Source organism: Nycticebus coucang, chromosome 14 (assembly GCF_027406575.1).
Source record: "Nycticebus coucang isolate mNycCou1 chromosome 14, mNycCou1.pri, whole genome shotgun sequence".
NCBI classification, from domain to species: domain Eukaryota; kingdom Metazoa; phylum Chordata; class Mammalia; order Primates; family Lorisidae; genus Nycticebus; species Nycticebus coucang.
Genome location: NC_069793.1, coordinates 70,342,845 through 70,356,585, shown reverse-complemented (window position 1 = coordinate 70,356,585; position 13,741 = coordinate 70,342,845). Strand labels below are relative to the sequence as shown.

The following is a 13,741-nucleotide window of genomic DNA, read 5'->3' as shown; positions in this document are numbered from 1 at the left end:
CAGAATGAAAAGCTGCCATGTTACTAAGCTCTCTGGGTTACTTTTCATTTTTTTTTTTTTTTTTAACCATAGCAAGACTTTGCTCATGAAGGAAGCAGCAGGTAATAATATATTCCAGCAGAAGCTCTTTAGCTAGTCTACACTCTGAGTTGCACAGAGTCAGACCAGTCTTCCTAGGCTCCCTCTGTGAGGGAGAAACTTTGGAGCCTGGGAAGTTTCCCTCTGTGAGCCTGACCAGGAAGCTTGGAGGGCTTCTAGGACAAGGTGGCTTCGAGGCTTTGAAGGATGAGGCAAATTCTGATATGCAGAGAAGGGGATGAGAGGATGTCCTGGCTGTAGGCACGGCACACACACAAGTGTGAAAGCTGTGTGAAAGATGTGATGTTTAGCTCAAGGGTGGGTTTATGAAAGAGCCATAGAGAATGACAAAGCGTGGGGTGGGGCTGGGTGCAAGGAGAGAGGGTGGCGTTTCTCTCTTTCTCTGAGAGGAGCATGCAGTGACTTCCTGCCAGGGCTGGCCCAGTAAAGAGGAGAAGGTGACACTCTCTGGGTCCTGACAGCCGAAACCCATGAGAGTTTTTGGCCAGAGCTTCTAACCAACAGCCTCAGCACAGGCCAGGGTTGGGCCCCTTGGTTCTCAGCTGAGCCTGCAGGCAGACAGCAGGGTTGGGGCTAGGAAGGGGCATCCAGATGGGGCTCAGGCAGGACCGCTTGGAGGAGCTGTGGCTGTTACACTTACAGAACAGACTCAGCAGGGGACAGCCACCACCTCTTGTTCCTGAGGCTGTCCTTAGTCCTCAGGGCCAGGCCAGGACAGAGGAAGGACGGCTTCCAGGCAGAGCCAGCCACTGCCTCAGGAGGGTGTGAGGTCCCCATCACAACAGGTGGGGCCTGCCCTCCCCCACCTCCCACCCTTGGGGGCTCAGCTCACCGGATGTGGTTGTCTGTCAGCTGCTTTAAGATCTGCACATAAACCTCGTCCTTGAGGGGCTCGGCCTTCAGGGCACCTTCAAAGATCTGGTCCGTGAGCTCGTTGACAGAGCGTGTCCTCTTGGATGGGTAGTCGCCCATGTACTTCAGCATAGGTAAGGACCGTCAAGGAAGGGCTGGTTGGCCAGGTGAGAGCAGCGCTGGCCTGGGAGGCAGGAGGCCACACGCCCAGGGGTCTGCTCTGCAAAGTGTGACTCTGGGCAGGTCTCTGAGCCTCAGGCTACTCATTGCAAGATGGGTGATCTGCCCACCCTGCGCTCCTTCCCACCACCCACCCACTGTCCTCACCTCCACACAGGGCTCCCTCCTGCAAGCCCCCTACCCACATCCTAGTCCCTCGCAGCACCCAGGACTTTCCAGATCACAGTCTGACCATGCCCCCAGCACAGTGGCGTGCTCAGGCTTCAAGTCACAGTGGGCCCAGGCTTCCCGTTCCTCTGGTGCGCTCTGCCCCCCAGCTGCGCCAGCCACTCTACGGTAGCCTGCTGTTTTGCCTCAGGGTCTTTGTGCATGCTACTCCCTCTTTGGGGATTGCTCCCCAGGCCTCTCCTCTTGGCCCGACTAAGTCCTACTCTGCCTTCTGGTCTCAGCCTAGACACCACTTGTTCCAGGAAGCCTTCTCAGCCCCCTCCAGGTGGTCAGGGCACTGTGCTAGTGGTCCTGGTGTGCACGCTGCCCCCACGAGGGCAAGCGTCAGGCCTGGCCCTGCTCTCCCTCCATGCCTGGCCCAGTACAAGGCCTGAGCCCCATCTGTCAACTGGGTGCCAGGATCCGAGAGAAAGTGGATGAGATAGCCCACTGTGGGTGCCAGGGTCCGAGGAGAAAGTGGGTGACACCCAAGGTGCCGGGAACACATAGAAGGGTTCCTCTCTCAACCCTCCATCAGGACCTGCCGGGCCTCAGGAGGAAGGACGCATCTAATTGAAAGCCCCTTCCCTGCACCCTGGCTGTCAGTGCAGATATCAACAAAGGCCATGCAGGCCTCCTGCGAGAGCTCCTCACTCCCCAGGATCTTCTTCAGCAGCGCCTGCTTGAGCGGCTCCCGTGTGTGGCTCCACAGACGATCCTTGCCTCGGGCCTTGGACACCATGACGCGGCTCAGCGTGTGCTTGGGTGGGGGCCTGCCATGGCATGGGGCTGGTCAGCGCCAACCCTCCCACAGGCAGTCCCAGGGGAGAAACCTCCCAGCCCGTGCCCAGAGGCTGAGGGCAGGGAATGGGCCCTGCTCTTCCCTGCCCTGTGTGTCCCCTGAACTAGCTCAGATGTGAAATAGGTAACAACACCACTGGCTGTGCCCAGCCTCCTCCACCCACCCTATCACCCCCTTCAAAGCTCAGTGCATGCCTGTCCCCCACACTGCACGCCCTATCACAAGGCAGGGCCACAAGATCGTGGTTGCCTGTTCCCTGCCCATCTGCCCACCACGACTGTGAGCCAGGAGTGCCCAGGACCTGCCTGAGGTGAACATAGTGACCAACTCTTAAGTGAAGGAAGGTCATTGTGGCAAATAGGAGCTGCCCCTGCTCTCTGCAACCCAGGCCCTGCTCACAGAGCAGCTCCAGCACCAGAATGGGGGAAAGCCTTCAGTTCACTGTCCTGTGGCCCCTTCCCCAGGACCCCGTCACCTGAAGTAGTCGTAGGAGAACTCCTCCAGTGTGTAGGGCTTGGTGCGCACCTCAGGCTCCGCTGTGCGCAGCTGCAAGAGCCGAATAACATCCTGCCTCTGATCAGGGGTCATGGTGACAAGGGCCTAGGGGCAAGAGATATGAGGCAGGAGGCTCAGGTCAGCTCTCCAGCTGCGCCACTGGGATCAACATGGCCAAGTCTGGAGTCTTCTGCACTAGGCACGGGGACTTTTTCTCCATGGAGTGGCCCCATGCACCACACCCTGGCTGACCCGGGGTGCCCCTTTCCTCCACGGGGTCTCTGAAGTTACTGCTGCCTCCAAGATTCCAGGCTCAGGACCTCTCCCTCAGTGTCTAAATCAGGTTGGGTCAGATGGAAACCTGGACGCAGCAGTGAGATGTGGTGTGAGAACTGCCCAGTCAGCAGAGCCTGGCTCAAGAGCCACTTGGAGCTGAGCTATAAGGCCCCAAAAGAACCAGGGCCCCCATCCCAGCTGTGCCGTCATTGCCCTCTCAGTGGAGGTGTCACACAGGTAACTGCCCCCAGACCACTCTCTCCCATCCCAGCTCCATAGCAGTTCTTCATTTGATGCCGTTTCTAGGTCCCTCCTCTCCCTGGCACAGGTTTGATATATGCCCCAGCTTTAAGTTTGTGGTCCCATAAGACCCCGAGATCATCTTTGCAGAAGCTACAGACCATTTATCTAGTGTAATCCCTCGCTCCATTCTACAGATACAGAAAACAGGGGGAGCTTCCCACCCATCTGCTACTCCAGACCACATACCGCAATCTCCCGCGGTGGCATGGTGACGGTGGGCATGACATACACACAATCGGTGGGGAAATCCCCACGCTGCTTGGTCCTCTCATTGATGCCATTGGCCCAACCCGAGTTCATGACCTGCTCGCCCGTGTCATGGTCCAGGATGATGAGGTCTCCCTTGGCAAAGCTGAGAAAACCTGACTCCTCGCCTGCTGCAGAGCAGAGGTGAGCAGGGTCACATGGGGGGTAGAAAGAGAGGCTGAAGGTTGTAACTCCTTTATATTGGTTGATGATCTGTAAGTCACTATACCCCGCTAAAGAACTGAGGTCCCGTCCCACTCATGTCTGCCTACCTGGCACTCTGCCTCTAACTTGTCACAACCTTCCGCACAGACACAGCCACCAGAGGGAGCCACTCTTCTGCTCAAAAGCCTTCTGTGGCTTCCCAACACCCTCAGGAGAAAGTCCACACTCCAAATGAGCCTCCTTGACACTTTCCACCTCACTCTTGTGTCCCCCCCCCCCAATCAAACCACACTATCAGCTGGTCCCTGCACGCGCCAGCTTTCTACTGGCCCCATTTGTTTTGTGCTTTGGTCTCTGCCTCAGACACTACTCATACATTTCCCCCCTGGACCCCAGGCCACACAGGGGCCTCTCCTCCAGGCTCCCACAAGCTCTGGGCTTCCCTGGTCTGTGCACTGTCATGCAGACATCACCATCTGCTTCACACAGGTCCCTTTTATCTCTGTCTTTTCCACACTCTTCCCAGAGTCTAGGTGTTCTAGTCGGGGTAGTTGTCACTGCTGTTACCATTTGAGGATGACGGGTATTTGAAAAACACTAAAGAGGACACCTGATCTGATTTGGAGAAGGTGACAAAAGAAGTACCGATGGACCAGAGGGAAGGAGGGAAAGGCAGGTTTCCCCAGGGGCAGGTTGAAGGCACAGAGTTCTGCTCTTTGGTCCAGTGTCTGGGAGGGATGGGTGACGAGGTCTTGGCAGCCTTGAACGCCAGGCCAAGGACAAGGTGCAAGGTCTGCCTAACATCCCGACTCCCTGTGCCCAGCAGCCCATGATGGCAGCCACTCACCAGGGTTGGGGTTGTCCTGCAGGGCCACGACATACTTAGACCTCTTCCGGAGTCCCTCTAGAAAGGTGACCACCAGGTCGCGAATGTCCTCAGCATTGCTAGAGGTGAAGGTATATTCGTCCCCCTTGATGGTGGCCAGTGTGAAGCTGGGGGCTGTCATTTTTGCTCCCCTACAGGACCAACACGGAGAACAGGGCCCAGCCGGGGTCAGTCCTGCCTGGCCCGAGTGAGGCGCAGCACAGCCCAGATCAGAGCAGCCAAGTGAGAGTGAGATGCGGCACTCCCTAAAGGAGACCAAGGCCAGCCGAGTCAGGTGTGGCCCAGCTAGAGCACAGCCTGGTCCACGGAGGTGAGACGCAGCCCACATCAGACATGGCCAGGCCTGGCCCAGGGGAGACCCGCACTGGCCCAGCCCACTTCCCTATCAAATTCCTACTCGCCCTTTAAATCTCAGCCTAGATGCCACTTTCTCCAGGAAGTCTTCCTTGCCCTCCCATAACCCTCATCACACTGCTCCCTATTTTAAAATGGCCTGTGGCTCCCCTCTTGACTGAAGCTCCAAGGGTGTAAGTACTATCTTGTCACCCATATGCCTGGCATGTACCTGGTCAGATCTGGACCTGGCCCAACCCAGCCCACATCAGACATAGCCCAGAGATTCTCCTACCAGCCCAAACCAGGGAGGGAGCCACTGTGCTACTGGAAAAGCCAGTCATTCCGGGAAACCACCCCACCACCCCATCTATGCCCACCACACTTCTCAGTTTACAAAGACTTCTCCCATCACTTAGGGCATTTATTTCTCACCACTGTCATGCAAGGGAAGTATTAAAACCCCCATTTCATCTAGGAATGAGAACAGAAAGGTGAGTCCCATTCAGGCTTCTACAGCCTAGGCCAACTGTCCTAAATGTCCAGCCCCATCTCAGAGCTACTGTTCATGTGCTGTGATGCCCCTGGTGCCCCTCCCAGGAGGAAGAGGTCCTGAGGGGTCTGCAGAGTGTACTGCAAACTGCTTGATCACGTGCAACCAGGACAGCAGGCCTGTGGGTCTCTTCCCCCACCCCATGACCTACTGGAAAGTTCTGACCCTTCCTTCCCTGTCTGTCTATCTGACCCTCCTCACCTGCTGCTGGACACAGCCATGATCTCCGGGAAGGACAGCTCCAGCAGCACCTGCTCCTGCTCATCCACAAAGTACACACCCGTCCAGTTGACGGCCACAATGACATCGTTCTTGGGGAGACTGGGGCCTGGGGCAGAGACTGAGGCACTGAAGGGGGCATCCCATGTCCTCCTGGGCCCTGCCCTTCCCAATCCTCACAACAACTGAAAGCTGGAGAGGGAGTATGCTGATCTCTATTTTACAGATGAGGAAACAGGCTCAAAGAACACAACTTCACTACAAGCCAAAACCCAAGGTGCAATGGGCAGAGCGTGAACCAGGAACCTGGGTTCGGGCCCATCCCTGCCACTGGTCTTTGTGTAGCTTTGGACAAGTCCCTGCCCTGCACTAAGGTGAGATATGGGGAGAGGCTGGCACCAAGTCCTGGGGTTCCCTCTGGCCTTGATTCTGGGAAGCCCAGCACCCACACAGGGCTGGGCACAGAGCAGAGGCCCAGTAACGACGGCCCAAGGATAGCCAAGCAAACAGCCCACATGGGTTTCTACCAGCCACACCCCTCTCAGCTTTGTGGAATTGGCCTAGTAGGACTCTGGGGCCCCCTCTTCTGTACACAGTAGGTGCTTTACTGATTCCAGTCTTTGTTTAGTCACTCAATGCAGTGTGCCATTGAGCACCTACTATGCACCATGGAGTCACTACTGGCCTGCTGGAGGCAGGATCCACACTCAGTGCCATTGACCAGAAAAGACTAAGTGGCCCCCAGGCAGGAGACCCACTGGGTAGAGCGCCTGGCTTGGCTTGAACCATTCTTGTCCCTCTGCCATGGGCTGTGGCTGTGGGGTGAAGGGCTGGGAGGACGATACCTGAGAATTTGTAGGCTTCATAGAACCTGGAGAAGAGCAAGGGCCACTTGAAGCGAGCATAATTGACCACATCCTCTTTGACTTTCTGGGAATCAGTTCTCCTCTGGGCATAAATCCCCTGGAGTGGACAGAAAGGGACACAGGACAGATATAGTACAAACTCTGTCTGGAAATCAGCTGTCCCTGCTTCTAACTAGTGTGGTTCTGGCAACCTCCTGGGCCTCATGACCTTGCTCTGCTCCCATTGGTACATGGCCACTTCCATCATCTTGTCTTTTTCTTATTCACTCAACACCAGGGAGCACTGGTGAATGCTGCCTTGATGTGTGTCCTGGGCACAGAGCCAGAGAAGGCAGGGCACTGCCCCAGAGAGCTCCTGACTCAGCAGAGACAGGAAGGCCAGAGATGCCAGCTTATGGGGGAGGCCCAAGGGTCTGGGTAGCATGAGGTGTGTGTGCTGGGCAGTCAGGGAAGAGCAGGAATGAGGACACGGTGATAGAGGGACACAGTGGTAGGGAGCCACATCACAGGACCGAGGTGAAGCTGCAACTGTGGGATTGTGCCCTAGAGAGACTGACCAGCTGGATCTGGCGCTAGAAGGATCAGAGCAGAGAGAAAGGCCTCCTGCCTGGAGGGAAGGCGAGCAAGGGGTGCTGCTTTGCTCCTGCAAGATGTGAAAGTACCAGCATTTTATTTCCCTAAAAATACTCCCCTGAGCCCTAGTAAAACCCTGTGGTGTGGGGTGACGTTGGAGGGGTCAGGAGGAGCTTGTGGCTTCACAGCATGTAGATGCAGGCAGAGATACCAGCACAGACGGCCCCAGCTTCACCTCAGAGGGTGAGCAGCGGTCCACCGTGGGAGCAGTGGGGAGTCAGCGGTTGAGAGGCTTGGTGTTGCCAACCTGCTCTCAAATGGCTTAGAAAAAGGATAATACAATGTACACAGAGAGAATAGCTTTTTCTAAGCCATTCGAGAGTAGTTTGGCAGAGAGGGAGACCCACGCAGCAAATGTGGCTACTGGCAGTTCTAATTTTCCAAGGTTAAAACTTCTTTGTATGTCTGAAATTATTTCAATAGAAAAATAGGTGTTTTTAAAAATACCTCTCTGTTCTGGACTGAATTGTGTGTCCCTCTCTCCCCTAAATTTGTGTGTTGAAGTCCTAACCTAACAAGGTCTGCGAGGAGGTAATCTCATTAAAGTAAGGTCATCAGGGTAGGCCCTTATCCAATATGACTGGTGTCCTTACAATGAGAATTAGGACACAGACATGCAAGTGTACAGAGGAAAGACCACGTGGGAATGGGTGGAGAAGACACCGCTCTGGGCAAGCCACAGAGAGTGGCCTCAGAAGGAACCGCCCTGCCAACATCCTGGTCGTGGACTTCTTGACTCCAGAACTGAGATGTGCACTTCTGTAGTCTAAGCTGTCTAGCGTGCTTTGTTACAGAAGCGCCGACAGGCTAGTCATGCACCGTTCTGCCCTAAAAACCATTTGGATCCACATCTGTCCCCTCAGAGAGGCTCAGGGATGCACAGCCCCGGAGCTCCAGCCTGGGGGAGAGACACAGCTCAGCTGTGGGCTCGGAACGGGCAGGCCATGTCTCTGCCCCATTTGTGCTGCGTCTCCAGGGCTTGCTGTGGTGCCTGGTGCAGGGCGAGTGCCCAGAATAAAATGAATGCATGATAATAGCACCCAACCCAGAGCAAGCCCCACAGCAAGTGGCACAAGGAGGTAATCTCATTAAAGTAAGGGTAGGCCCTTATCCAATATGACTGGTGTCCTTACAATGAGAATTAGGACACAGACTGGTGCCAACACTAGGGGAAAAAGGGGTGGGGTGGCACAGAGCTGAGGCTATTTGCAAGGCAGACTTCACAGCTGATGGGGTCTGAGGGATGAGGAGAGGATGAAGAAAGTCTCCCACTTGAGAGAGGGGGTGGCAGGGAGAACATGCTCCTCTTCTGGACCCCTCAGGGTGGAGGTGAGGGCCTCGGGATAAGCCATGCTTGGATGAAGAAGCTGGCACAGGGAGCATTCAGGGCCAGTGGGGAGTTAATTGGAGAAGGTGAACGGTCAGGAAGGACGGCAGAGGCCAACTGGTGCAGGGGTGAGAGATTGAGGGTGTTGGGGGGACTCTTTCTCAACCTTGCACAAAGACAATTCTACTCTTGGTCAGCAGAGCCCACAGAGGTGAGGAGGCTGTGGGTCACCTGCCAGTAGCTGGTGTCCCACCTCTTTCCCTACCTGGACACTCCTGTTCCACCCAAGGAGGCCCCTCAGCTTGGCAGGGAACTACTCACAGCTAGTTAGGGGCCTAAGCTCTGAGCAAGGTGGCTTACAGGGGCCTGTACTAAGGTTTCCGGGAGGACACTAGGCTGGAGTCTTTTAGGGAGAAGGAGGTACACTCCCTAGAAGCTCCCTCCAGCACCTACCACCAAGGCTGAGCTGTAGCCCCTAGGAAGCTGTGGTGTCAGTGAATGGCTGGCACAAGACCAGGAAGGGGGACACCAACACCCACGACCCCTAGTTTCCCTCAGAAGGCCACAAGACCTGGTTTGATGCTCTGTGTCCTGGCACCCAGCCTACCCTGCCTGTGAGCTGATGTCCATGGTGGAGAAAGGGCTGCTAGGAGACAGGAGGTCAGAGCCACTCTGACCCCAGGACATACCCTTGCCTCTTCGCGGTCCCCTCTGCATACAGACAGGGGAGGGCTGGGACTTAGTTGCTCAGGTCTTTGCCCCCTTGCTCCCTCCCAGCACACCTACCTTCTTGTGGGCAGCGATGGCCAGCTGGGCCCACTTCTCCAGTGTCTTCAGGGGCGTGATCTCACGGTCAGGAATGTAGGTGGGCACAAGGTTCAGGAGGCGCTCCAGGATCATCTCTGAGCCATAGTCCACAAAGTACTGCTGGGAGGCCAGCTCGGCCAGGTCGTCCTCCTAGGTGGGGGAGCCCCTGGTTGTGTGTGTGGCCCAGGCCCCTCCAGGCAGCCCTTCCAGACTGCCAAAGTCCCCTGGGCCCTGCTCCTGGCCATATCCTCAGCAGTTCTCAGACCCTGGTCTTCTGGACCTTGTGTTCTCACTGATTCACCAGGGAATTTGTGTCTATTCAGTGGAACCATGAACTCTCTGAGGGCAGGGCCACACCTTCACTCCTTCCTGCGTCCTCACCTGCATGGAGCTGGGCCCTGCCCAGGGGTGCTCAAAGTGACCCAAAGAGACCAGTCAGCAGTCATGACACACTCAGCTCTGTGAGATAGTAGCTGGAACTGACCAACAAGAGCAGAGGAAAGAGGAGATCTGGGAACCACTGGAGGAGGCCGTGAGGTAAGGGCATCACTCCCTTCATTACCAGCAGCAAGAACGAGGGGAGCCAAAGTATATACCAGCCAGCAGACTCTACTGCAGAGGCTTCAGAGAGCCGGGTGGGCCAGGCATTTGGAGAGGCCCAGGCTGATGCCCAGCTGCCCTAGTGATGCCTACCTGGTGTTCCCCAGGGCTCCAGCAGCAGGGACAATACAGAAAGGCTCTTGAGGACCTTGATGACAATGGATATATTCCAACTAGTTTGAGTATTTCAAATTTTAGCAACTGATATGGCTGTCTTAACGCTGTCTTACCGCCACCAACTCCACCATCATCACCAACAACACCACTACTATCATTGCACCTGCACTATTACCATTACCAACACCACCATCATCACCAGCAACATCACTGCCTCTACTACCACCATCACTAATACCATCACCACCACGACCAACCCTCCTCTTTGGAGGTTCATTTCCATCATCTCCATCCTCATCTGTTCATTACAATCTCCCTCAGAATCATGAGCACTATCAGATCCACCATAACTCTGTCCTCATATCCACCTGAACCATACCACTCATGTCCTCAAAAGTAGGAAAAAAGAACACACATTTGCAAATTCTGGTTTCAATGAATCCATCTCTTTCTCTTCTTTCTCGTTTAGTGCCAGGTTTACTGAACTAACTCAGAACAACACAAAAAGTCCTGGAGCGCAACCTTGGAGCCAGGCCCTGCCCACAGGCAGATCAGGATATTCCCCAGAGCCCTTGTTCCTGTAATTGTTTCTCCCCTTCCCAGCCCCAGATGTAGTATAAATCCAGGCCCAGCTGCAATCAGGGTAACCTCAGCATTCACTAATGGGGGTCACCCGTGGGTAGCACTCAGCCCAAACCTCCAAAACAGATGGCTGTGGATCACGGCAGCACAGCAGAAGACTCGCTCACACTCACCTTCTCACACCTGTACTCCCCAAATTTCACTCCTCGCACCACTTGCTGGTAGATGAGGTTGGTGGCCACATTGTCTTCTGAGGGGTTGTGCCAGGGTGTGAAGACCTCTTTGCGGAAGAAGAGCCTCCAGGGGGCATTGCGCTCCTGGGCACCCTGTTCCTTGGCGTACTGCTCACACTGGGAGATGGCGTCCATGACATGGTCACTGCTGCTGCCCAGGGAGGACACCTGTGGGCACAGCAGAGAAGGATAAGTAGGTATGAAGTCAGGGAAGACTTCAAGGAGCCTCAGCTGTGCCAAGTATCCTAGTTCAGGTGGAAAACTGAGGCCCAGAGAAAGAAGACATGTGCCCAAGGTCCCCCAGGAAGCAGACCAGAATGGGACCCCTGGATCCCTCCCTGCCAAGGCTGTGGGCAGCACAGCCGGTTACTTTCTAGTAGCAGGTCTGGGCCCTTAGGTGGAATTCCCATTTCTTACTGGAAGCCCTTTGTGAAACTGTTGGACAAATGGTCACTGAGAACACAGGAGGTGGCTAAGGCAAGAAAAATGCAGGCAAACTGCCAGGCCTGCCGCATGTGGTGCTGTGGGTGTGGAGGCAAAACCAGCAGCCCCCAGGCCCACGTAGCAGAGAAGGCTCCACCCTGGAGGTGCGCCTGGGGAACCACACTGCTCTGGTTAAGAGTGAGAGGAAAGGATGTCCCATCTGTTGAGGAGTTTCCCCAACACACATGGCGGTGACCTTTGCACATAAGAAAGCTGAATGTCAGACAGCCAAGTGACCCGTGCTCTTCCTTCAGTGCCAGGGGAGGGTTCATCTGGCCTCATGAACCCTCCCGTGATTGACGGGAGCTCTGGACTTCTCTCTGCGTCCTACTATTGGGTTTTCCTTGGGATTCCCTAAGCATCTGATGAGCCAGGCAAAGCACCTGAGGAGGACTTCTGTCAATGGGACATGGACATAGCCATGGCTATGGAGGAAACCCAGGTTCTCCCAGGTGAGTAACCTGAGCCTGTGGGGGCAGCACTGGGCCCAGAGCAGGGTCAGGAGGAGGGGCTCCAGGCAGCCATACCTTATCAAACAGCGCAATGTAAAGGGAGAATCCAAACCGGTCCTTGAGCGAGATCTTGTCGGCCAGCGCATTGCAGAGCTCTTTAGCTGTGGTCGCTGAGTCTGTCAGCAGGGTCTTGGTGGTCCCATCCATGAATGTCACGGGCAACATGATGGGTTTCTTGGACTTGGTGGCCTGGAAGAGACCAAGAGGGCTTGTGGGGTCCATCCACTTCAGACCAGCTCACTCCTTCTGGACTCTGCTCTCCCTGTGGGGTCGGAGCTGCCTCTGAGCCCCACATCAAGCATCCCACTAGCCACTGCCTGTCCCTGTCATGGGTGCCCAGGAGGCCCTGCTGTGTGCCCTACCCCAACTGGAACTTTAGGGGCCCTGGGGCTGAGAGGGCGGCTACTGCCATGGGACGGGGGCTTCTGTTGTCACTCGCATAACCACCAGGAGACCCCGTGTGGTGAGTATCATTATCACTGTGCTGCAGGTGAAGCCACACTGAGATGCAGGGGGAATCCCCCTCACCCAAGTCAGCAAATAGGGGTCAATCATCCTTTTGGGGATTTCCTATTCCCCGTGGGCCAGGGATGCCAGACCTTGAGGGTGAGGACTCAAGGAACCACAGAACCCCAGAGCAGGAACACTTCTGGGTCATCTAAATGTACTGGACGCACACGCGCACGCGCATGCACGCGCTCCGTGGGACCGGGCCGCACCTGCAGTTCCAGCCAGCTGGGTGGCTGTGTCCGCGTCCCATTGACAGACGTCCTCCTCAGGCGCTCCTCGCAGTATGGGGCGTAGCCAGGCGGCCCCCCATGGATGAAGTTCCGCAGATACTGCAGCCAGAGGGCCTAGTGAGGCCTGTCCCTCCTGGACAGTGGAGCAGCCTCTAGGCCCGCACCCTCTTCTGCTCTCCATGACTATGGCTGCCCTTGGGACCGCGGTGTGGCAGCCAGGCCACTACAGTCTGACCCCACCGGTCTCCAGCCGTGCCTGCTGTGGCACTTCACACGGGCCATCCCCGCACTCACCTGGCTTAGGTATAACCTCCTCTGGGGCCCAGTCTAACTTCCTCCTCCTGCACCCTCAAAGTGCCAGGACCCCTCTGTATCCCCAGCACCCAGGGCCTGAGACCAAGGTAAACTGAAGTGCTGGCCCCAACACAAGCATATAGAGGGCAAGTCGTGCTGGGCAGACTCAGCCTCTTCATTAGTAAAATGGGGCTGAGGGGATAATAGGCGAAGAGTGGCTGCCTGGGAAGAGGGAAGCCAGGAAGACAGGGCCCCGTGGGGGGTGGCCAGGCCTGAGGGAGAGGGCCAGTTGTACCTCCTTCCCACCCCCTTCTTCTTGCTGCCTCCTCAGTGCTGGGATGGTGCCCAGCTCCCCTTCCCATCCCAGGAAGCCAGAAACCCTTCTACCTTGACGAACTTCTCCGAGGGGGCGAAGCAGCCCACACAGAGAGACATGAGGATCCAGCCCCGGGCGTAGCTGCTCTTGGAGGGGTTGTGGGTCAGCTGCTTGCTGATCTGGCAGTAGATCTCATCCCTGGGCAGGGGCAAGCCAGAAGGGAGAATTGCCTCAGATGACTGGCCCTGGCCCCCACCCGCTCCCAGCAATAGGTAGAACATGACACAGCTGTCCTCTCCAAACTGCCCAAGACCATCAGGAGGAGGCCAAGTAGGCTGGGTGAGAAGGGCCGAGACCAGGGCTCTGGGGAGCCATCGAAGAGGGTCTGGCTTTGGAGACAGGATCATTCGGCATAAAGCTGTCCCTAAATCCAATCCATACTACACCATCCTGCTCTGGGCACAGTGGCCGCAGCCACTGCTGACAGTGCTGATGAGAAGCACAGGTTCTGCCCCTGCCGCATTCCTGACCAGCTGGGCGGCCTGGGCAGGTGAGTTTCCCGCCCTGGCCCAGTCTATTCTCACAGCAGCAGGCACAATTTCCACCAGGGGTAAC

At 56.1% G+C, this 13,741-nt stretch overlaps 1 protein-coding gene across 1 annotated transcript in view; it reads right to left on the bottom strand.

The window, feature by feature from the left end:
- The window catches only part of MYO7A (myosin VIIA), a 71,807-nt gene that overhangs the window by 9,288 nt on the left and 48,778 nt on the right, over positions 1–13,741 (bottom strand). Inside the window, exons 27-38 of the mRNA XM_053561766.1 lie at positions 13,198–13,324; positions 12,496–12,615; positions 11,792–11,965; positions 10,722–10,949; positions 9,229–9,399; positions 6,462–6,579; positions 5,599–5,725; positions 4,473–4,642; positions 3,401–3,591; positions 2,616–2,740; positions 1,954–2,111; positions 932–1,085 (exon numbers count right to left, since the gene is read on the bottom strand). Of these exons, the coding sequence (XP_053417741.1) occupies positions 932–1,085; positions 1,954–2,111; positions 2,616–2,740; positions 3,401–3,591; positions 4,473–4,642; positions 5,599–5,725; positions 6,462–6,579; positions 9,229–9,399; positions 10,722–10,949; positions 11,792–11,965; positions 12,496–12,615; positions 13,198–13,324 (1,863 nt within the window). The remainder of the gene's footprint in view (positions 1–931; positions 1,086–1,953; positions 2,112–2,615; positions 2,741–3,400; positions 3,592–4,472; positions 4,643–5,598; positions 5,726–6,461; positions 6,580–9,228; positions 9,400–10,721; positions 10,950–11,791; positions 11,966–12,495; positions 12,616–13,197; positions 13,325–13,741) is intronic.